The 25431-nt window shown below is 44.1% G+C and overlaps 1 protein-coding gene across 5 annotated transcripts in view; it reads left to right on the top strand.

Annotated features, from left to right (window-relative positions):
• Positions 1-24692, top strand: part of crtc3 (CREB regulated transcription coactivator 3) — a 75413-nt gene extending 50721 nt beyond the window's left edge. For 2 of the 5 annotated variants that reach the window (XM_041899202.2, XM_041899201.2), the window contains 10 exons: positions 167-264; positions 5708-5746; positions 6867-6952; positions 7263-7312; positions 8718-8971; positions 16458-16723; positions 19030-19275; positions 20917-20997; positions 21605-21821; positions 22890-24692. In XM_041899202.2, the coding sequence (XP_041755136.2) occupies positions 167-264; positions 5708-5746; positions 6867-6952; positions 7263-7312; positions 8718-8971; positions 16458-16723; positions 19030-19275; positions 20917-20997; positions 21605-21821; positions 22890-23101 (1549 nt within the window). In that variant the 3' untranslated portion in view covers positions 23102-24692. Of the gene's footprint in view, positions 1-166; positions 265-5707; positions 5747-6866; positions 6953-7262; positions 7313-8717; positions 8972-16457; positions 16724-19029; positions 19276-20916; positions 21064-21604; positions 21822-22889 lie in introns of all 5 variants that reach the window. The other 3 variants (XM_041899200.2, XM_041899198.2, XM_041899199.2) reach the window with 2 other exon arrangements.
• The last annotated feature ends 739 nt before the right edge of the window (positions 24693-25431 follow it).

Below are 25431 nucleotides of genomic sequence, written 5' to 3'. Positions count from 1 at the left end.
TGACTCTCTGACCTAGCCGCGAGGCGTTCTCAGCCTCTGTCCACCACTGACTCAGAATACTAACACCCTCCTCCCTCTCTCCTCCTCCTTCCCTCCATCCCCCCTCCTTCCTCTCTCCTCTTCCTCTTCCATCCCCTCCTCCTCCTCCCTCTCTCCTCCTCCACAGAACCAACTCGGACTCGGCTCTTCATACGAGTGCTATGAACCCCCAGGACCCCTTTGGCATAAACCAGCAGATGGGCAGAGGGCCCCCCCAGCGCAACGGTGAGAACACACACACACACAGCTTCTGCACACATACAACTATCTGCACACACACGCATGCATACACATCTCATCTACACACACACTTCTTTGCATCTGCACGTGCGCAAACACACGCCCATACGTACCATTTGCACACACCTGCATACATTCACAAACACACACACCTCACCTACACACACCTCTTTCTAACTGCGCACACACCTCTGCATCTACAATAGTTTCCTGAATGGATACAAATAAAGCAGCCATCACGTGTCCACCTTCTAAATGTGACTGCGTACCAAATGGCACCCTATTCCCTGCACAGTGCACTTCTTCTGAACAGAGCCCAAAGAGTTTTGCGGTGGCTATTTAACAGTAAATAAGGGAGTTGTTTTCACCCCACAGTTAGCCACGATGATTAGCTAGACGGGTAAAATGGTTTACAGTTAGCAATCGCTTCCACACTATTTTGCTAGCTACGGTAGTGCTGCCGTGTCGATACCATGTCTCCAAAAATTATGTTGTCTCCTGTTTACATTTTACCATTGTGACACGCATCCATCCACTTTCTATGCGCGCATTGTACCAGTTCTGGAATGTATCGATTATGTGGAACTGGTTGGAGGTTCTTGAGGAGAGGTTTGAGAAACACTGGTATATTAGGTCATCATGTTGTGTTAATTGTAATCAGTGTAAACATTAGACAGTGTATGCAGGAAATAATTTCATATATATTTCTACAACGTCTAAGTAAGGTTTATAAAAAATGTCTAAACCTTACTGAGACGACGTAGAAAGATATGAAATTATTTCCTGTCTACACTGTCAGTGTGCCTTATTAAAATATCTAAGTGGTGAGATAAGAAGAGTTTCTGTATGCCTGGCTGGGACACTCCTGGGCCTGTAGAGACTTCACTCCTCTCTTTCTCTCCTGTTTCCCTTTCCTCCATTCCTCTCTCCTCTGTGTCTGATGCGTCTTTTTTTTCCCCTTTACCTCCACATCGCTACTTATTCTTTCTCATCCTCTCTTCTTTCTCTTTATCATCTCTCCCCTCTCTATACCTTCCCTCCCCCCCCCCTCCCCCCCGCCTCACTCCCTCCCTCGTCTGTGTGTGTATTTAAAAAAATGCTCCATTCCTCCCCTGACCCCTCTCTGTTAAGAGTGACAGAAACTCAGACAGTGGAATGTGTTGTGTTATTGCACATCAGTGAGTGATGTGAGGATGTAATTGTTAATGAGCGAGAGAGTGAGAGTGAGAGAGAGAGTGAGACTTGGATAGGCTCCTACGGTTCCAGAATGGATTACTACTCTCTTTGTTTAGCCAACAAGTTTAAACAGGATATTGGCAAAAGATCCGGGCCAAGCGTGAGTTTAAAATACAAACAGAATCAACGCAGAGCGTGAGTGTGTTTTGGAGTCACTTTTATTGCAAATAAGAATAGAATATGTTTTTCAAAAAACGATGCATGGCCATCATGTTTTTAATGTTTATCATAGAAAGAATGTAGCCAGCTACATTTCCTAATGTTTTGCTTAAAGTTAACCTTTCATTTTACCTGAAAAAAGTAGGCTGGCCACACTGAGAAAAGTACCAGTCAGAGCGCTGTCTGCTGACAGAATGCCTGTTCGTGAATTCTCATCCGAGTTGAGAAGTGCAACTTAAGCACAAAATTGGTCTGATGCCGAGCAGAAATTACAATAAACTTTTTAGATCTGGCAGCAAGATATTTCTTATGCAATTTATCATTTTTTCCTGCGTGAAAAACGCAGAATTCTGCTTTAACTTGCAAGTTATCTAAGCAAGTGGTTGAATTAATAAGGTCACGGGGCATCATATAGTGTACGCTTTCTGCCGTGTTTGAGAAGTCAAAGCCCTTTGGATGAGTTATCTGTACAGATGCCACTGCTTGATTTCCTTGTGTTTTTTGTCCTCTTCGTTCTTGGCCTGTCTGCTCCTCACCCCTTTTCTCAGAGCAGAGCAGGCAGGCCTGTTGCCCTAGCGACTCCAGACTCCACACAGACAGTGCTCCAGAGCCAGTACTGTTCTTCCTTCAGACAAGCATGTGTCAACATTTTGTTCATTTGCACAATCTCTCGTTCACATTTGCTTGTAAATGTCAAAGCTCACCAAAAATGACATTCAGTAGCTCCTACCTATATATGTATAACTTTATGAGCTGGATTGCCTGTCTTTGCAATTAGTTTATTTTTGTTTGCGCTCGTTAGCATATTTAGCTAGCAGCTTCCGTGGAAATTCTCTATTACTTGTCCTAATTTTGTTAGCGTTCAGGTTATATTTTTATACTGAACGTGGCCCAGATTCTTGAGAAAGGGGAAGAGGGAGACAAAAGGAAAGAATAAGAGCGAAAGAATTGGAAAGGACGATGGGAGGAAAAGAGGAAGAGAGAATCCAGGAGAGTAAAGGGAACAAGAAGGCAGAGGGAAAGAGACAGTTATTAGAGGCTTGGAGAGACAGAAAATGGCAGACGGTTTAGAAGAGGGAGAGGCAGAGTGAACAAGGAAGAAAAGAGAAGTAAACTGAAGGAGGGGAGGATCAGACATCTGGTAGCCAGCCAGCAGTGTGTGAGGAGAGCGGAAGAGAGCGAGAGAGAGAGACAGAGTGAGAGAGTAAAAGAGAGGGAGGAAAAAGAGAGGTTCTGTTCTCAGTGGGATCTTTGTGGCGAGGGAAAAACAATGGTCCTCTCTTCATTCTCACTGGGACTTTGGTCACTTAGGCTATTTTTTTTTTACCCTCTTTCTTCCGCTATCCCCCTCTCTCCCGCCGTCCCTCCCTCTCTCCCGCCATCCCTCCGTCGCTCACCAATCCTCTCTCCCTCCTTCCCCTCTTTCCCAGGACTGAGATCACAACACACCCTCTAGGGGTTCACAATACATTACATTTTAGTCATTTAGCAGACGCTCTTATCCAGAGCGACTTAGTTAGTGCATACATTATTATTATTAATATATATTTTTCATATCCCCCGTGGGAATCGAACCCACAACCCTAGCACGTCGTTACTGTACTACAGTACACAGTACTGTATATACTTTATTTATTTCACCTCAGTGAGTCTATAGCTTTTTAGATAAGACAACCAGAATTGATGTTGGACACAGGAGGCTGGACACAGGAGGCTGCTGAACGGCTCATAATAATGTCCGGAACGGAGCAAATGGAATGGCATCAAACACATAGAAACCATAGAAACCATGTGTTTAATGTATTTCTTTACCATTCCACCTATTCCGCTCCATCCATTGCCACGAGCCCGTTCTCCACAATTAAGGTGCCACCAACCTCCTGAGATGTTGGACAATAATAATAAGACTTGTGTCCTAAATGGCACCATATTCCCTACCTAGTGCACTCATTTTGAAATAAGCCCTATGGGCTTTGATCAAAAGTAGTGCACTACATAGGGGATAGGGTGCCATTTGGGACTAAATTATATAACATGATTCCTATGTTAAGCCCAGCTGCTGTGTTTTAAGAAGTGGTAATACAGTACAAGTCAAAAGTTTGGACACACCTACTCATTCCAGGGTTCTTCTTTATTTTTACAATTTTCTACATTGTAGAATAATAGTGAAGACATCAAAACTATGAAATAACACATGGAATCATGTAGTAACCAAATAAGTGTTAAACAAATCAAAATATATTTTATATTTGAGATTCTTGAAAGTATCCACCCTTTGCCTTGATGACAGCTTTGCACACTCATGGCATTCTCTCAAGCAGCTTCATGAGGTAGTCACCTGGAATGCATTTCAATTAACAGGTGTGCCTTGTTAATTTGTGGAATTTCTTTCCTTCTTAATGCGTTTGAGCCAATCAGTTGTGTTGTGACAAGGTAGGAGTAGTATACAGAAGATAGCACTATTTGGTAAAAGACCAAGTCCTTATTATGGCAAGAACAGCTCAAATAAGCGAAGAGAAACGACAGTCCATCATTACTTGAAGACATGAAGGTCAGTCAATCCGGAAAATTTTAAGAACTTTGAAAGTTTTTTCAAATGCAGTCGCAAAAACCATAAAACGCTATGATGAAACTGGCTCTCATGAGAACCACCACAGGAAAGGAAGACCCAGAGTTACCTCTGCTGCAGAGGATAAGTTCATTAGAGTTACCAGCCTCAGAAATTGCAGCCCAAATAAATGCTTCACTGAGTTCAAGTAACATACACATCTTAACATCAACTGTTCAGAGGAGACTGCGTGAATCAGGCCTTCATGGTTGAATTGCTGCAAAGAAACCACTACTAAAGGACACCAATAAGAAGAAGAGACTTGCTTGGGCCAAGAAACGCGAGCAATGGACATTTGAATGGTGGAAATCTGTCCTTTGGTCTGATGATTCCAAATGTGAGATTTTTGGTTCCAATCACTGTGTCTTTGTGAGACGCAGAGTAGGTGAACGGATGATCTCCGTATGTATGGTTCCCACCATGAAGCATGGAGGAGGAGGTGTGATGGTGTGGGGTTTGCGCTTAGTGAGACTATAATTTGTTTTTCAACAGGACAATGACCCAACACACCTCCAGGCAGTGTAAGGGCTATTTGACCAAGAAGGAGAGTGATGTAGTGCTTCATCAGATGACCTGTCCTCCACAATCACCCGACCTCAACCCAATTGAGATGGTTTGGGATGAGTTGGACCGCAGAGTGAAGGAAAAGCTCCCAACAAGTGCTCAGCATATGTGGGAACTCCTTGAGAGAATGCCAAGAGTGTGCAAAGCTGTCATCAAGGCGAATGGTGGCTACTTTGAAGAATCTAAAATATATTTTGATGTTTTGGTTACTACATGATTCCATATGTGTTATTTCATAGATTTGATGTCTTCACTATTATTCTACAATGTAGAAAATAGTAAAAATAAAGAAAAACCCTTGAATGAGTAGGTGTGTCCAAACATTTGACTGGTACTGTATATGCATATGGAAGGCAAAATGCCTGCTGATGATGTCCAAAGGGTTGATTTATCTTGTCAGTGAAGTAAACACAGTGGGCCGGATCTGAGCAGCTGGTGAAAGTATGTTATTGTCTAATGTTCCTCTGCTTTCTTCACCCCTTCCCTCTTACCCCCTCTTTTCTGTTGCTCTCTCTCTCTCTCTCCTCTCCTTTCTCTGATCTCTCTCTCTCTCTCTCTCTCTCTCTCTCTCTCTCTCTCTCTCTCTCCTCTTTTTCTCTTCCTCTCTCTCTCTCTCTCCTCTCTCTCCTCCTTCCTCTCTCTCTCTCCTTTCTCTCTCTCTCTCCTTTCTCTCTCTCTCTCTCTCTCTCTCTCTCTCTCTCCTTTCTCTCTCTCTCTCCTTTCTCTCTCTCTCTCCTCTCTCTCTCTCTCTCTCTCTCTCTCTCTCTCTCTCTCTCTCTCCTCTCCTTTCTCTGATCTCTCTCCTATATTTCTCTCTCTCCTCTATATTTCTTTCTCTCTCCTCCGGGGGCCGGAGTGCAGCCAGTGTGAACGAGGCGGAGGTGGACGGCTCTGGAGATGGTGAGTTGAAACTCCTCCCCCCTCTTTCTTCATCCTTGCTTCCATATCTACCAACACAGAGTGTAGAAGAGGCCTTCTGCTGCCCCCTAGCTCCCACACCCCTAGATCTCTGGTCATAATGTGTGTGTGAGGGTGCTTGCCACTGGATGTGTTGCTGCCTGGTATGTGTGCAGATGTGCGTCAGCATACAAGACATGCTTCATTCACAGCATCGTTGACCTTTACACCCCAATACCTGAATGTACACACACACTGCCTAGGCATTCTGCATGCAGATCCCCTGAGTCATTGGGTGTTTCTCAAAATGCATACTACTGTGCTCCGAGTGCGGGAGGGTAGGAGGAATATGAGTACAAATCAAAGTAGGCGAAACGGCGCACGAAAGGCACTTCTCCAATGCGTATTCCGTTTTTTACATATTTTGAAGCATGCATCAATGCAAGCTTCAAGGGAAATTGTGCAAAGAAATATGACGCAACCACATAAAAAATTATGCAACATTTCTTAATCAATGTTGGACATTATTTGAGCTGAAGTGAGACAAAATACACATTCACATCTCATATGTTGCCTGACTACAATATGTAATCTTAATAAATACATGCTGTGTTAATTTTGGCATGTTTACCTGCCTATGTACCATAAATCACAAGCCCATAATAAGTCAATAGGGCTAACTGGCTAGCTACTAGTACTGTTAGCTAGCCAGATAGCCACGAAGAATTGTTAGCTAGCTACCCACGAAGAATTGACATCTTGCATAATATTAGTTTTAGGTCATTTTTGCCTGTTTAACTAGCTGGCTAGCTAGATTATTACGTTTCACATGCTTTGTGTATATCTTGGAAGAAGGTTCAGTGAATGGGGAGGTGAAGCGTGAGGTAATACAGTAGGGGGAGTGCGAGTGCTTATCAAATGTATTGTTTTATGCATTCTCCATACTCGGAGCATGAGAGTGTTTAGTACGGTAGTATGCATATTGAGAAACACCCATAGTGTCCTAACACTTGATAACCTCTTGTCTAGATTGATCTGCAGTCTTTTGGTCTTTCAATAGGTGTGAATAACTAGAGATGTGTGAGGAGTTGATGATCTCTAATCTCTCTCTCTCTTTCTCCAGTGTTCTCCTTCCCTTCGCTGTCTAATGAGGAGGGTCTGATAGGTGTCAGCAAGCCCCTGCCCAAGCAACTGTGGGAGGCCAAGAAGGTGAGTGTGAAGAAGTGTGTGCATGACTGTACGTGTGTCATTTCTCATTGGTTGGAGAGAGGGACACGGGGGGTTGATTTAAGACATAATGACAGACATGGAAGCCTTTTGGGATGTGATAATGCTGATGGGAAAAGCTGCAGTACTAATGAATGCATGCTTCCAATGCACAGAAATCTGCCTCATGTTCTAGGACCATAACACTTTGACTGTTGACTAAATATTCCAGTAGTTAGATGAATCATTTTGAGATTCCATCACTCTTTTTGCTTTTGATCAGTTTAATCACGTAATTGGTTGTCTATTATAGGTTCAATCCCTCTCATCACGGCCCAAATCCTGTGAAGTGCCTGGAATCAAGTGAGTCTTAAGGATCCATCTTCCATCCACTCATACATGGCACTATGTTTAGACAACAATCAGTCATCATTATGATCCAAGTTGTTTGTGATTCTCAATGACAGCTGTCTGAGAGGGAGAGAGGCTGGGATGTGATCCAGATATTGTGTGTGTTTGTGCGTCAACATTGTTGATGTGTGTGTTGATGTGCGTGTCAACATAGTCTGTCAACATTGTGTGTGTGTGTGTCAACATTGTTGATGTGTGTGTCAAACAGTCTTTCAGCATTATGTGTGTGTGTTGGGTCTAGCAGTGCAGTACAGTGTGCTGCTGGTCACTGTAGTACAGAGCAGTGAGTCAGTTATCTCACTGAGGGCTTGAATGAACAGGGATCAAATCAAATCAAATCACATTTTATTGGCCACATGCGCCGAATACAACAGGTGCAGACATTACAGTGAAATGCTTACTTACAGCCCTTAACCAACAGTGCATTTATTTTTTAATAAAAAAGTAGAATAAAACAACAAAAAGGTGTTGAGAAAAAAAGAGCAGAAGTAAAATAAAATAATAGTAGGGAGGCTATATATACAGGGGGGTACCGGTGCAGAGTCAATGTGCGGGAGCACCGGCTAGTTGAGGTAGTTGAAGTAATATGTACATGTGGGTAGAGTTAAAGTGACTATGCATAAATAATTAACAGAGTAGCAGCAGCGTAAAAAGATGGGGTGGGGGGGCAGTGCAAATTGTCCGGGTAGCCATGATTAGCTGTTCAGGAGTCTTAAGGCTTGGGGGTAGAAGCTGTTGAGAAGTCTTTTGGACCTAGACTTAGCACTCCGGTACCGCTTGCTGGTACATTAAAGGGGAAGTCCACTCACAAATATTGTAATCCACTCACAAACATTGCTTCTCACCAATGGTATTATTGATACTATTATTGATAACATTTATTTAGTATATTTCACATACAATGCTTTGGCCACACAACAAAAAAGGCTGTATCTCTGCCCAAAAGTATGATGTCACAGTTGTTACATTCCCTCCACTCTAGCACATTGATGTTTATTGTCATGAGTCTTGTTCAGAACTTAGCGATTGCCCCTTAGATAGGCCAGCTGCAAAGTCAAAATTGGCTATATTGTGAAAATTCTTGAAAACAAAAATGTGGTTTTTGGTCTTAATTTAAGGTTAGGGTTAGGCATTAGGGTTAGCAGTGTGGTTAACGTTAGGGTTAGGTTTAAAATCAAATTGTATGACTTTGTGGCTGTGCCAGCTAGTGACCACTCTGCAGAGCTGCCTCCAGAACAAGATTCATTACAAAAAATGCTAACCTGCTCCCCTCTACCCAACGAGATTCAACCTTTTGAATGAGGTTCCCCTTTAAAATTCACTTCATGATTAGTTTTCTCTCCCCTCCTCTCCTCAGTATATTCCCGTCTCCAGAGCAGAACGCGGGCCTCTCCAACTACCAGGGCTCGTTGAACACGGGTGGTTCCCTGCCTGACCTCAGCAACCTGCACTTCCCCTCACCGCTGCCCACCCCCCTGGACCCAGACGACGGGCACCACGGAGGGGGTGGCTACCACCCCAACCTGAGCGGGGGCAGCAGCACAGGCAACCTGCCCGCCGCCATGATGCACCTAGGCATAGGTAACAACCAGGGAGGCTGGACTGAAGGAGGTGGGTGTTTGGGGTGGGGGGGAACAGGGTGTGTGTGGGTGGCTCTTTCTCAATTCATCTTTCCTCGCATCCTCTCCTCTCACCTTCTCCAAACTCATTGGAGAAGAAGCTCAAAGGGGAGGGACCATGGACCCTTTCCTCCAATACGGTTAAGAAGAGGCTGGGAGATGGGATGTGAGGATTTACAGTTGGATGGATTGAGATGGTGATGGCTGTGAATGTATGTACTGCGGGTGGGTGGGGATGTGTCTTTTGTCTGTGTGCACTAATGCGAAACCAGGCACAGACGCATATAAACATACAGTATGTACCAACCATACAGATGCTTAGAGGATGTCTACAATCACCACAAAGTAATGTAATGGTTTGAAAAAAATATACTGTGCCTTCAGAAAGTGTTCATACCCTTTGACTTATCCACATTTTGTTGTTACAACCTGAATTGTTTTTTAACCTACACAAAATACCCCACAATGACAAAGTGAAAACATGTTTTAAGTAATTTTAGCAAATGTATTGAAAATGAAATACAGAAATGTCTAATTTACATACGTATTCACACCCCTGGATAAATACATGTTAGAATCTTTCTGGGGAAGTCTCTAAGAGCTGCATTGTACAATATTTGCCCATTACTCTTTTCAAAATTCTTCAAGCTCTGTCAAATTGGTTTTTGAATCAAAAACATTTAATGTCGTCTTGGTAAGCAACTCCAGTGTAGCTTTGGCCTTGTGTTTTATGTTATTGTCCTGATGAAAGGTGAATTCATCTCCCAGTGTCTGTTGGAAAGCAGACAGCCAGGTTTTCCTCTAGGATTTTGCCTGTGCTTAGCTCTATTCAGTTAATTTTTTATCCTAAAAAAACTCCCTAGTCCTTGCCGATGACAAGCATACCCATAACGTGATGCAGCCACCACCATGCTTGAAAATATGAAGTGGTACTCAGTGATGTGTTGTGCTGGATTTGCACCAAACATTCAGGACATAAAGTTCATTTCTTTGCCACATTTTTGGCAGTTTTACTTTTTAGTGCCTTATTGCAAACAGGATGCATGTTTTGGAATGTTTTCTTATTTTCACGCTGTCATTTAGGTTAGTATTGTGGAGTGACTACAATGTTGTTGATCCATCCTCAGTTTTCTCCTATCACAACCATTAAACTCTGTAACTGTTTTAAAGTCACCAGTGGCCTCATGGTGAAATCCCTAAACGGTTTCCTTCCTCTCCGGCAACTGAGTTAGGAAGGATGCCTGTATCTTTGTAGTGACTGGGTGTAATGATACACCATCCAAAGTGTAATTAATAACTTCACCATGCTCAAAGGGATATTCACAATGTCTTTTATTTATTTTTATTTTTGTATCTATCAATAGGAGCCCTTCTTTGCGAGGCATTGGAAAACATCCCTGGTCGTTGTGGTTGAATCTGTTTTGAAATTCACTGCTTGGCTGAGGGACCTTACAGATAATTGTACAGACATGATGTAGTCATTCAAAAAATCATGAGAAACAATATTATTTCACACAGTAAGTCCAGCTTATTATGTGACTTGTTAAGCCAATTTTTACTCATGAACTTATTTAGGCTTGCCATAACAAAGGGGTTGAATAATTATTGACTAAAGACATTTCAGCTTTTCATTTTCAATTCATTTGTAAACATTTCTAAAAACATAATTCTACTTTCACATAATGGGGTAATGTGTGTAGGCCAGTGACAAATCTCAATTTAACAACATAATGTGGAAAAAGTCAAGGGGTGTGAATACTTTCTGAAGGCACTGTGTGTGTGCAGATGGTTGTATGTGTGTTCACCATTGCGCTGGGGGGCCCTCGGCCCATCTGCTGGTTTATGTGAAAGGGGTCCTGGGGGTTGGGGTTCATGGTACTCGTGTGAAGAGCCGAGTCCGAGTTGGTTCTGTGCAGGAAGAGAAGATTGAGGGAGAGGATGGCGGGAGCAGGAGGAGGAGGGTGTTAGTATTCTGAGTCAGTGGTGGACAGAGGCTGAGGACGCCTCGCGGTTAGGTCAGAGAGTCATTCAGTGGTGGGCCCGCACTCTGCTCTGCCTACACACGTACACACAAGCGCATGTGCACGCTCAAACGTACACACACTCACTCACAATCTCTCACACACACGCACACCCCCTCTCTCTCTCAGATGCGCACACACACACAGCTCTTTCACTGGCTACAGCTGAGGGTTTTCTCAAGGGCTCTTCATTAAGCTCCAATGGCTGTGTTTATGCTTCACTCTCCCTCTCAGGACAAATCTCTCCCTCCCTCTTTCTCTCTCCCCATCCCTCACTTTCTCTTCCTCTTGAGGATGCACCTCTGGACACCCTCTTTCTCTGGGTGGTTATAACATCTCTCTGTGCAGTCCCTAAATTATCTGAGACCACACCAGGTTCATTAGGGCACACCGTATCAAAGCGCTTTGCAACGGAAAACAAAAACATGTGTATCTTATTGGACAAGTACAGATAGATGGTAGCTCCCGGTTTCTGAACTATCGCTTTCCTCCCACTGAACATGCCCTAGAGTGCAGTATGGTTCATAAGAGTCAATTCATTAATTCATTAACAGCATATCATCAATAATGATTGACATAAAAACATTGGTGATTAACATAACATGGCCTTGTGTTATATGTCCACAATAATGAAAATTAACATTGTAGCATTTGCAATTGGCATTGTAACATCACATCAGGAAAACGACAGATGGTCTAAAGGAAGACCAAACGATGAATGCAAAGTAGTGATTAAATAGTAGTGAATAAATTAAATAGTAGTGAATAAATCCACTGTGAATCAGGAGGCACGGTGTTAGGTAGTGTTGGCGGTGGCAGCAGCGACAAGGTAGGGGGGTGACCGCCTTACCCACGCAGTCACACTGTTCTGAGGGAGGGAGGGAGGGAGGGAGGGAGGGAGGGAGGGAGGGAGGGGGTCCGGTGGAGTGGTTGGTCTGTGTGAGAGACAAAGAAAGAGAGGAGGCTGAGAGTTCAAAGGTCACCTGTTGAGCTGTGATATTAATCTAAATCCTGGTCGTTTCTCCTCGGCCCAAGGCTGCTGCTCCCTTGAGAGAGCGAGAGAAACATCACGCTCGTTTAGTAGTTTACGCGAGCTCAGAAAGACATGGATGCTGAGAGAGATTCCCGTTGTACATGGTTAGTATAGGAGAGAGGCAGAGCAAGAGAGCATAGGTTGGAAATTCTAAGGTGAGGAGTGAAATCTGGGAGAGGGGGCTGGATACAGGTCTACTAATGTGGACTGACTACAGGTCTGGAAACAGGTCTACTAATGTAGACTGACTGACTACAGGTCTGGATACAGGTCTACTAATGTGGACTGACTGACTACAGGTCTGGAAACAGGTCTACTAATGTGGACTGACTGACTACAGGTCTGGAAACAGGTCTACAATACTGTCTAAACGTATAGAGTAAGTAAAGGAACCCTCTAAAAAATATTAATGTCCACTAGACATGGGGTAACTATAGTTTTAACTATGCTTTGTGGAACGTAACAATTTTTACAAATCCCCCAAAATGACTAGGATTTTGCCTGTGCTTAGTTCCATTCCGTTAATTTTTTATCCTAAAAAACTCCCAAGTCCTTAACGATTACAAGCATACCCATAACATGATGAAGCCACCACTATTCTTGTTGCATACAGGATGCATGTTTTGGAATGTTTGTATTCTGTACAAGCTTCCTTCTTTTCACTCTGTCAATTAGGTTTAGTATTGTGGAGTAACTGCAACGATCCATCCTCAGTTTCTCCTATCACAGCCATTAAACTCTAACTGTTAAAGGGTGAAATCCCTGAGCGGTTTCCTTCCTCTCCGGCAACTGAGTTAGGAAGGACGCCTGTATCTTTGTAAAGACTTGTGTATTGATACACCATCCAAAGTGTAATTAAGAACTTCACCATGCTCAAAAGGATATTCAATGTCTGTTTTTTTCCCCCATCTGCCAATAGGTGCCCTTCTTTGCGAGGCATTGGAAAACCTCCCTGGTCTTTGTGGTTGAATCTGTTTGAAATTCACTGCTCGACTGAGGGACCTTACAGATAATTGTATGTGTGGGGTACAGAGATGACGTAGTCATAAACAAATAATGTTTAACACTATTATTATGTGACTTGTTAAGCACATTTTTACTCCTGAACTTATTTAGGCTTGCCATAACAAAGGGGTTGAATACTTATTGACTCAAGACATTTCAGCTTGAATTGTTTTATTAATTTGTAAACATTTTGAAAAGCATAATTCCACTTTGACATTATAGGGTATTGTGTGTAGGCCAGTGACAAAAAAAAATCTACATTTAATCCATTTTAAATTCAGGCTGTAACACAACACAATGTAAATACCTAAATGTAAATACTTTCTGAAGGCACTGTATGTGTTCCTGTGTGGCTTAGTTGGTAAGAACGTGGCAGCAGCAATACCAAGTTAATTCCCCCAGGGGTCACATACACAAACTAAATGTATGCGCTCACTGTACTGAGTCACCTTGCTAAAAAGCGACAGCTAAGTGACATATACACTGAATGTACAAAACATTAAGAACACCTTCCCCTCTTTTGCCCTCAGAAAAGCCTCAACTTGTCGGGGCATGGACACCACAAGGTGTCGAAAACATTCCACAGGGATGCTGGCCCATGTTGGTTGGATGTCCTTTGGGTGGTGGAACATTCTTGATAAACACGGGTAACTGTTGAGCGTGAAAAACCCAGCAGCGTTGCAGTTCTTGACACAAACTGGTGCGCCTGGCACCTGCTACCATACCGTTCAAAAACACTTAAATATTTTGTCTTGCCCGTTCACCCTCTGAATGGCACACATACACCATCCATGTCTCAATTGTCTCACGGCTTAAAAATCCTCATTTAATCGGTCTCCTCCCCTTCATCTACACTGATTGAAGTGGATTTAACAAGTGACATCAATAAGGGATCAAAGCTTTCACCTGGATTCACCTGGTCAGTCTGTGTCATGGAAAAAAAGCAGGTGTTCTTAATGTTTTGTACACTCAGTGTAAATCTGTGTGTCCCTGAATTCTGTGCTGGTTTTGTGCCTGGGGAGGAACCACCCTGTAAGGAAGTGGAAAGTGCTCAACTTTATTTTCTTCAAAAGACAATCGTTAAAAGGGTGATCCAAGCCAAGGAGCGATCGCCTATGAAACTAAACAAATAAAAGGGCCAGCAAGCCGAGACCTTCACATTGGGTGTTTTCTGGACCACATTATTTAATATTTAAAAAATATCTACAACAAAAAAACAATTTGAAGGCCCAGTGCAGTCAAAAACGGGATTTTCCTGTGTTATATATATTTCCACACTGTGGTTGGAATAATACTTGAAATTGTGAAAATTATGATAATACCCTTTCAGTGTAAGAGCGGTTTGAAAAGGCCGCCTGAAATTTCAGCCTGTTTTGGTGGGATGGCGTTTTGGTCTGCATGGCGACATCACCAATAAAAAAGAGTTCCAAACCTCTCTGCCAATAACAGCTAGTTTTCAATTTTCCACTCAGACCACTCCAGACAGCCATAGCTAAATTCTTGCTTGAGAAATTGCTCTTTGCTATGAAGCTTATTTTTGATTGAATAACAATAACAGTAAGTTACTTAATTGTTACCCAGAATTGATTTCATATTGAGATAAAAACGGCTGCATTGGGCCTTTAAGTGAATCATGTCTGGCCCCCTTTTTGATTTCCACAGTGTAGTGGAAATGGAAAGAGACTAAGTTGGAAGTGAGCTTCTCCGACCAGAGTAAAGTGAAGATGGAGGGATCTCTGTATCCAACCCTCCTCCCTCTGAAATCTACCGCTATCTAATCCCTCCACTCGCTCTCTCGCTCGCTCTCTCTCTCTCTCACTCTGTCTCTCAGGCTTTCCTTCTTTGTGTGTGACTGTGTGTGCTTGTGTGTGTTGAACACATGGTTGAACATGATTCAGCTTGGCAGGGGATCTCTCACCCCATTTTGACTTCATGTTAACAGCTCTTTTCTCTTCTATGGACTCTCTCTTTTTCCCCTCTGTTCTCTATCGCTCTCGCTAGGCTCTTTCTCGCCCTGTCTTTTCTCTTTTCGCCTCTTTCTGTCTCTCTCTTTCTGTGTCTCTCTCTCTCTCTCTCTCTCTCTCTCTCTCTCTCTCTCTCTCTCTCTCTCTCTCTCTCTCTCTCTCTCTCTCTCGTTCTGTCTCTCTCTCTCTCTCTCTCTTTCGGTCTCTCTCTTTCGGTCTCTCTCTCTCTCTCTCTCGCTCTTTCTGTCTCTCTCTCTCTCTCTCTCTCTCTCTCTCTCTTCTCTGTCTCTGTCTCTCTCTCTCTCTCTCGCTGACGTTCTCTCTCTCTCGCTGACGTTCTCTCTCTCTCTCTGACCCGCTCTCCCTCTGATGGTTGGGATATTAACAAATGGGTCCTGTGTGTGTATCTGGGTGGGGATTGGAAAACCGAATGCATACATAATAACTTCCACATTATCACATTCTCTTGGGTCTCACAAGACTCCTATCTACCCAAGCAGCATTGTTCTCTGCTCCTTGCAGTTCATTTCAAACCAATGATGCTTGCCTTTATTTAAAGGGCAATCCGCAGTTCAAATAACAACAAAGCGACACCCTGACACCTTTTTGGGTAAACAGCTAGGGGATGGGGCTGGATAAATGTAACCACTCAAATTCATAGACAGAGCTATGGATGGAAGGACTAAACATCCATGATATCAAAATGATGCTATACAGTGTTTGTTTTCAATGAATTTATTTACAATGTAGTAAAATAAGCTTTTATATGGGGTTTTGATGGGGTTAGACAGCTCATGAGGCATTTATAAGTTACAGTATATTCTTCAAGAATCAATGGCTATATATTATTATTTAAAAGTCCAAACCTTGATGTAGTAATCGCAGATTGCCTCTTTCATAAACATAATGAGTTTATTGGCATGATGAAATGAATTGGCACATAGTGCCAAAGCAAACATTCGGAAATGGAAGCAATCACAAAAATAGAAGTTGGTTTTTAGATTCAATTCTTCCTCTCTGCTGAATCAGTGTGTGGAGATCTTTGTCTTTCATACAACACTGGTGTGTGTGTGTGTGTGTGTGTTTTAGCCTAACACTTAAGAGCATTGGGCCAGTAAACGAAAGTTGCTGTTTCCACTTCCCGAGCCGACTAGGTGAAAGATCTGTCTGTGCCCTGGAGCAAAGCACTTAACCCTAATTGCTCTAAGTCGCTCTGCTAAATGACTGACGTGTGTGTGTGAAGGCACCTGATAACAATGCTGCATACTACTGATACCTGGTGCTGAGAAGGGAAATTAGGAAATGTCCCACAACTCTTGGGGAATAAAATACTCCACACTGTTAATAATAGTATGTGATCTGAATGTGTGACCTCGGTTCTTCTTATGTGTGACTCTAAAAGCCATTAAAAAAAATATATATATATATCTTCTGTCCCTCCCTTCTTTCTTCCAGGTCTCTCGTCCTCTCTGAGCAATCCTTCCATCCAGAACTCCCTCCAGAACTCCCAGCTGCACTCGTCCCTCAGCAATCCCTCCATCCACTCGTCCCTCCGTCTGGCGTCCCTCTCCAACCCTCCGCAGGGCGCCATGAGCAACTCGCCTCGCCGCCGCCCTGCTCCCATCAGCCCCCTCACTCTGTCACCCGGCACCGAGCAACGGCGGGGGCTTTCCAAGCAGCTGTCTCCCACCATGTCGCCCTCGCTGTCCCCCATCACACAGGTACACATAGTCATACTTACCTCGCAATACACACGCACAACTTGCTACTTACTTCGCTATACACACATACACCTCGCTGTCCCCGATTATAGAGGCAAGCCAGCAACCGGATGGTTGCAAGTTCGAATCCCGGGTCTGACGAAAAAATCTGTCAGGAAGGGAACTGGCAACTGGAGGGTTACTGGTATCAAATCCTGCCACTGTGCCCGTAAGCAATGCACTTAACCCCCCACAAATGCTTCACGGGCGCCAAGTGTGGCAGCCCCCTGCTCCAACCTCTCCAACCTGTATATGTATGCGTGTCTTTCGGAGGGGTTGGGTTAAAGCGGAAGTCAACTTTCGGTTCAATTGACGAATAAAGTGATCTTAATCTAATTTTAAATCAGCAAGCTACATTTGGCCATTTTCATTCCATCAGTGCATGATGACTGAACTGCTCATCACAAATATTAAACCAAGGCTTCTTACTAAACTTTATAGAAAATAAATGTTAGCATGCTCATTCTTGCCTTCTTGCATTTCCTGGTATATTTTATACTAATTAACTTATATATTAATGTGTTTAACTTACAGTGCCTTGCAAAAGTATTCAGACCCCTTGGATTTCTTCACATTTTATTGTGTTAAAAGTGGAATTAAAATTGATTTAATTAGAATTTGTTGTCAACAATACACACAATCATCTTGTCAAAATGGAATAATTGTTTTTGTTAATTATTTAATAACAGAAAAATATAGTTGTTGTGTTCAGCCCCTTGGCTTAGACAAGCCTAAATTAGTTCAGGAGTAAAATTTGGCTTTACAAATCACAAATAAAAAAGTTACATGGACTCACTGTGAAATAATGGGGATTGACATGGTTTTTAAATGACTAACCCATCCTCTCTCCCACACACATACAACATCTGTAAGGTCCCTCAGTCAAGTATTGGATTTCAAGCACAGATTCAACTACAAAGACCAGGGAGCTTTTCAAAAGACTCATAATAAAGGGCATTGATTGGTAGATGGGTAACAATAACAAATCAGATTTGGAATATCTCTTTAAGCATGGTCTAGTAAATAAGTATGCTGTGCATTATATATTAAACCACCAAGACACATCAAAGATACAGTCATCCTTTTGAACTGAGCCGCAGGACAGGAATGAAACTGCTCAGGGATGTTACCATGAATAAAATTGGTGATTTTAAAATACTGTAGCTACATAGTTCAATGGCTGTGATGGGAGAGAACTGAGGATGGCTCAACGACATTGTAGTGACTCCACAATAATGACCTAAATGGCAGTGAAAAGAAAAACACAAATAATCAAAATATGCACTAAAGTAATACTGCAAAAAAAAACATGGCAAAAAAATAAACTTTATGGTCTAAATGCAAAGCCTTAGGTTTGGCGCAAATCCAACACCAACTCATCACTGAGTAACTGCCTCCTTATTTTCAAGCATGGTGATGGCTGCGTAATGTTATGGGTATGCTTGACATTTGCAAATGCTGGGGAGTTTTTCAGGATAAAAAGAAACGGGATAGGGCAAGCACAGGCAAAATCCTAGAGCAAAACCTGCTTCAGTCTGCTTTACACCAGACACTGGGAGAGGAATTCACCTTTCAGCAGGACAATAACCTACAACACAGGGCCAAATCTAACTTATAAAACGCCTTTCCTACCGCTATACTTGTCATTCTGCGGTCTTTCATATTGTAGCTGCTCGCTGACAGCAACCAGCTGTCAGAGTTTGAGAGTTAAGTGCTAAACGGATTTCTCGCTGGCCAACAAGTAGATGATATTCATCTCGAACTGTGTGCATAACAGCGTGCGATAAGATACATGAATTAGCAAACTAACAGCTTTGGGAATCAGGTTTATTTATTCATTTATTTATTGAAAATAGATTTAAGTTTAAATGTATTTACATTTAAGAAGTGTGTTTGTTTATTAGTACATTTTTATAGACTGCAGATGACCTTTATGATGATGCTTTCAGTCGCCCAAGCATGATTGACTAGCCAGCATAGTGTCCAAACACTCACTGGCCTGTGGGCCCTTTCTTCCTGTAACCAGGAAAGATCCTTGAGGTTAGAAACCCCTTGCTGGGAGGGCAACCTGGCAGCTTCATATGTAGTGTATTTTTAGGGAAAGTCCTCCGTGGTTTAACGCTAACCCGATACGCATAGTAGTGCATCTTTTGAATACTCTAATTGCATCCCTCCTTTCTCCTTTTCTTGAATCTGGCATGACCCCCTCTCTCTCCATCTCCCACCCTCTAACCCTCCCTCCCTCATTCCTTCCATCTCGTTTTCAGGGGGTTGCGTTGGACACCAGCAGCTTGCCAATGGAGCCTCCCCCTCCCTACCCTCTCTACCAACAGCTACACCAGCAGTCCCAGCATTCAATGGGACAACAACAACGCCAGCAACAACATCATCATCATCCACAACAACAACAACAACAACAACAACAACAACAGCAGCAGCAGCAGCAGCAGCAGCAACAACAGCTGCAGCCAGTGTCCCCTCTGCAGAACATCTCTCTGGACTTTAACTCTGGTGTAAGTGTTTGTCTTTGTCTGTGTGTCTAGATATGTCTGTTCTTAAGCCAAAAGCTGTCTTGAGAAATGTACTACAGCCTAGGTTAGTTGAAAAATCATCCCTTTGAGCGGCATATCCATTTAGGGAAACACTTCTATATGCAAACAGTATGTCTGAGTCTATGCCCCAATGTTGTAGGTCTCGTACACCTCTGTTGCTGGCCTAGTGTCTAATATCAGAGGACTGTTGGTGTGCTCCGATAAAGAGACAGGGATGTTATTCTTCATCAGTCTGCTTCAGCACCACTCCACTCCACCCACACACACACACACACACACACACGCACACAGCCACGTGACTCAACCATTTCCAGGAACCCAAATGTTATTTGTCTAACTCTGAAGTCTGTGGTTGATAAACACCAAATTCGTGGAAGGAAGGAAGCAGACCCAAATTCTAAAGAACTAAAAATGTCCTTGGGTGCATCCTAAATGGCACCCTATTCCCTACACAGTGCACTACTTCTAACCAGAGTCCTATGGGTAGGGCTCAAAAGTAATGCACTAAATGGTAGCACTCAAAAGTAATGCACTAAATGGTACGGCTCAAAAGTAATGCACTAAATGGTAGCGGTGCTTTATTAGAACGATTTGTCAGCAGTTAAATGTAACTAACTTGGTAAATCACTGCATTATACCTGGTAACTAAACTCTCTTCTCACATGCACTGTCCACTCTCCTCCTAATCCATCTCTTCTCTCATCTCCTCTTCTCTCTTCATCTGTCTCTCCTCCATTCCTCTCCATCTACCTCTTCTCCATCGGTCTTCTCATCTGTCCCTCCTTCACCTCGCATCTCTCTTTTGTCTCAATCTGTCCCTCATTTGTTCTTCTCCATATTTTTCTCCCCCATTTCTCTCTTCCTCTGTCTCTCTGTCTCTCTTTCTGTCTGTCTCTCTCTCTCTTGTCCTCTGTTCCTCTCTTTCTTCCTCTCTCTCTCTCTTCCTCTGTCTCTGTCCCTCTGTTCCTCTGTCTCTCTCTCTGTTCCTCTGTATCTCTGTTCCTCTCTCTCTGTTCCTCTGTATCTCTGTTCCTCTCTCTCTGTTCCTCTCTCTCTGTTCCTCTGTCTCTCTCTCTGTTCCTCTCTCTTTCTGTATATCTGTTCCTCTCTCTCTTTCTCTGTCTCTCTCTCTGTTCCTCTCTCTCTGTTCCTCTCTCTCTGTTCCTCTCTCTCTGTTCCTCTCTCTCTGTTCCTCTGTCTCTCTTCCTCTGTCTCTCTTCCTCTGTCCCTCTCTCTGTTCCTCTGTCTCTCTTCCTCTCTACCTCCTCCCTCCTCTGTTCCTCTCTCTCTGTTCCTCTCTACCTCCTCTCTCTCTGTTCCTCTGTCTCTCTTTCTCTTCCTCTCTCTCTTCCTCTCTCTCTGTTCCTCTCTCTCTCTCTCTGTTCCTCTCTCTCTGTTCCTCTCTCTCTGTTCCTCTGTCTCTCTCTTCCTCTCTACCTCCTCCCTCCTCTGTTCCTCTCTGCCTCCTCTCCTCCTCTCCATCCTTTTCTCCCCCATTTTTCATCTATCTCTCTTTCTGTCTCTCTCCCTCCTCCGCTCCATCTTTCGCTCTCCCATATCTCTCTCCTATGTTTCTCTCTCTCCCTCCTCTTCCTCCCACAGAATAACATGGGGGCGTTCTTCAACGACCCGTTCATGGACCCACAGTTCTCCAGTCGCCAGGCCAAGGCTCTGTCCTACCAGGTAAACCACCGGGGAGAAGGCTCTAGAGAAGGATCCTCAGGAAAGGACTTCATTCCTTCATTTACAGTTAGTATCTGAAGTTTATTTTATTTCAATGTTGGGTTTAGGCCTGCCAAAGTGACTTAAAGGGATAGTTGACTCAAAAATGGCACAAATCGCATCAGCACAGTTTTTGCTCTGTTCTGAAAGTGCTCCTTCTTGAAAACTTGACTGCTGACAAGCACAACATTTTGGGATTGTATTAACAGTGGACTAATGAGCAAAATACTAAATGATTGTTTGAGTGAACTAATTTCTTAATTGATGGGTATAAGTTTTAAGGCGTGTAATTGTGGCGACCAGATATTTGTAGTTCTATGAAATATCGTGTTGTGGAGTAGTGAACCAAGTCACCTCAAGAGTATGCATGTTTGTATTGGTTGGTCATTGTTTGGTCATTTGGAATGGTTGTTGATCATTGCTTGGTCATTTGTGATGGTTGTTTTTCATTGGTTGGTCATCTGTAATAGTTGTGTTTGACCTTTGTCCCCCCACCCCATCACCACTCTCTCTTTTCTCTCTCTCTCCATTCCCCTCCCACCTCTATCTCTTCCTGCCTCCTCTTCAGTTGGACCAGTTCAGCATGTTGGAGAGTGCCATGAGCCAAATTGCAGGGGGTTCGTGTTTCGACCCCTCCTCGCCCTCCTCCTCACCCCTATACTGCTCGCAGGCCGCCCTCATGGGCCTGGGCGGGAGTCACGGCAACCTGCAGGACCAGCTGCAGCAGATGAGACCCAACAACTACTACAACTGCAGTGGAGGGGTGCCCAACATCATACTGACTGGTAGGTGGAGGGGTGCCCAACATCATACTGACTGGTAGGTGGAGGGGTGCCCAACATCATACTGACTGGTAGGTGGAGGGGTGCCCAACATCATACTGACTGGTAGGTGGAGGGGTGCCCAACATCATACTGACTGGTAGGTGGAGGGGTGTCCAACATCATACTGACTGGTAGGTGGAGGGGTGCCCAACATCATACTGACTGGTAGGTGGAGGGGTGTCCAACATCATACTGACTGGTAGGTGGAGGGGTGTCCAACATCATACTGACTGGTAGGTGGAGGGGTGCCCAACATCATACTGACTGGTAGGTGGAGGGGTGCCCAACATCATACTGACTGGTAGGTGGAGGGGTGCCCAACATCATACTGACTGGTAGGTGGAGGGGTGCCCAACATCATACTGACTGGTAGGTGGAGGGGTGCCCAACATCATACTGACTGGTAGGTGGAGGGGTGCCCAACATCATACTGACTGGTAGGTGGAGGGGTGTCCAACATCATACTGACTGGTAGGTGGAGGGGTGTCCAACATCATACTGACTGGTAGGTGGAGGGGTGCCCAACATCATACTGACTGGTAGGTGGAGGGGTGCCCAACATCATACTGACTGGTAGGTGGAGGGGTGCCCAACATCATACTGACTGGTAGGTGGAGGGGTGCCCAACATCATACTGACTGGTAGGTGGAGGGGTGCCCAACATCATACTGACTGGTAGGTGGAGGGGTGTCCAACATCATACTGACTGGTAGGTGGAGGGGTGTCCCAACATCATACTGACTGGTAGGTGGAGGGGTGCCCAACATCATACTGACTGGTAGGTGGAGGGGTGCCCAACATCATACTGACTGGTAGGTGGAGGGGTGCCCAACATCATACTGACTGGTAGGTGGAGGGGTGTCCAACATCATACTGACTGGTAGGTGGAGGGGTGTCCAACATCATACTGACTGGTAGGTGGAGGGGTGTCCAACATCATACTGACTGGTAGGGGGAGGGGTGTCCAACATCATACTGACTGGTAGGTGTCTGTCCTCCCTTTTTCTCCCTCTCTCCATCCCTCCATAGATGACTCCAACCCCAGTCATTCCAAGGACATCAGCAGTGCCATGTCGGCCGGCAACATGGCTGAGTGTTTCGACTCGGAGGTGGGCTTCCCACTGGAGGACGAGCTGCGCATCGAGCCTTTGAGCCTGGATGGTCTGAACATGCTCAGTGATCCCGACATGGTGCTCTCTGACCCCTCTGTGGAGGACAGTTTCCGTAGCGACAGACTGTAAACGGGCACGCACACGTACACACGCGGACTGTATAGGCCAGGGACCGTGGGTTAAACCTGGTTAAACTTGAATGAGCCCCACCTCCTTCACACACACACGTACATATGCCTCACTCACACACTGGCATGCACACACTCATGGCATGCATCTCCAGCAGCATGCGTATGCTATGTTTTAAGTAATTTACACACACACACTATTTCAGAGGAATAGACTTGTATACAGTCACTGTTTACATGGGCTTCACATGTAAATGCAACACACACGCTCATACCTACGTTGTGCATAGTCATTTGGAACGGATGGACTGATGTACCATTGATTGATATCCTTTTTTTCACCCACATTACATCAGCACTGAGCATTACTATAACTTTACTATAACGTTCCTATAGTGTTCCTCCACCTATATATATTAGCTGTGCAGTGTCTAGTCCTTCAGCTCAAAGACCGCTGGCCCCCCCACCAGCCTTCCTCTGCCCAACTGCTGCCACAGACTCACACCAACACACACACAGCCATCTGACTCTGCCACAGCCAAGCAGCTCCTATCTGTCTGCCTGAGGGCCCTTACTGACTGCCACAGACTGAGAGGGCAGCAGATGTCTTCAACAGAGAGGGTGGCTGCAGGACAATCCGTACTCATTGACAGTGCTTAGTGCTCGGATCCTGATCCTTCATTGGTTGTCCTCCTCACTGCCACATTTACTCCAGAAGTTTTGGACCAGAGCTGGTCAAAGTCAGAGCAAGACAATTGGATAATGTTCCAGAGGAAAAGGAACTGTTGTTCAAGAACAGGAGTTTTGCTCTGGAACCTTTTGGAGCCAATGTTCTAGAACAGGACATGTATTCTGGAGCAAGTGGAGCACATGTTCTAGAACACAATATGTATTCTACAACATGTTTTTCTAGGTTCTAGAACAGGACACAGGCTCCACCTGTTCCAGAATGTGTTCTAGAACAGGACAGATATTCTAGATTCTAGAAGATGTTCTTTCATGTTCTAGAACAGAACACATTCTCAAGCAGGAGCAGCTCACGTTCTAGAACATGGGGATGCTGTTTCTTAGAACAGCAGCTGGTGTTCTTGGACCCTGAGAGTGTCTGCTCGGGGGTTCCGTCTGTCTCCAGTTCACACCGCTCCGCTCAAACAGCACTGCAGACATGGCAACACCCATCACCAAGACACATTGGTTACACAACGCCATAGAAACACCCTCGCCAGGGCAACCCAAGCCATGGTAACTGCCCCATCGCCATGCTGAGCAGACCGGCAGAGTTTACTGACTGAGGAATTTGGACCTGGTGTTTGAGGCAGAGCCAGCACTGGTATCGTTCTACTACTATGCTAATACCTTGTTAGCACTGTGCTGATATGGTTCTAGTACAATGACACCAGTACATCCCCTGACAGCCATGTTCCCCTCTTTGTGATGATCAGGTGAAGGCCAGTTCTGGCCCGGCCCAATGACAGCCCTCTACGTGGCCGTACACCCCAACTAACAATCATGGTAGAAATGAAGAGGGATCGATCTACAGTGCTATGAAAAATAATTTGCCCCCTTTCTAATTTTCTCTACTTTTGCATATTTGTGATACTGAATGTTATCAGATCTTCAACCAAAACCTAATATTAGATAAAGGGAACATAAGTGAACAAATAACACAGCAATTACATATTTATTTCATGAACAAAGTTATGCAACACCCAATTCCCCTGTGTGAAAAAGTAATTGCCCCCTTACACTCAATAACTGGTTGTGCCACCTTTAGCTGCAATGACTCCAGCCAAATGCTTCCAGGAGAATGTCAGACCATCCGTCTGTGAGCTGAAGCTGAAGCGCAGCTGGGTCATGCAGCAAGACAATGATCCAAAACACACAATCAAGTCTACATGAAAATTGCTAAAAAGCAACAAATTGGAAGTTTTGGAATGGCCTAGTCAAAGTCCAGACCTAATCCCAATTGAGATGTTGTGGCAGGACTTGAAACGAGCAGTTCATGCTTGAAAACCCACACGTCACTGAGTTAAAGCAGTTCTGCATGGAAGAGTGGGCCAAAATTCCTCCACAGCGACGTGAGAGACTGATCAACAACTACAGGAAGCATTTGGCTGGAGTCATTGCAGCTAAAGGTGGCACAACCAATTATTGAGTATAAGGGGGCAATTACTTTTTCACACAGGGGAATTGGGTGTTGCATAACTTTGTTCATGAAATAAATATGTAATTGTTGTGTTATTTGTTCACTTATGTTCCCTTTATCTAATATTAGGTTTTGGTTGAAGATCTGATAACATTCAGTATCACAAATATGCAAAAGTAGAGAAC

This window comes from Coregonus clupeaformis, chromosome 30 (assembly GCF_020615455.1).
Source record: "Coregonus clupeaformis isolate EN_2021a chromosome 30, ASM2061545v1, whole genome shotgun sequence".
In the NCBI taxonomy this organism is placed as follows: Eukaryota; Metazoa; Chordata; class Actinopteri; order Salmoniformes; family Salmonidae; genus Coregonus; species Coregonus clupeaformis.
This window is presented reverse-complemented; position numbering and strand designations above follow the sequence as displayed.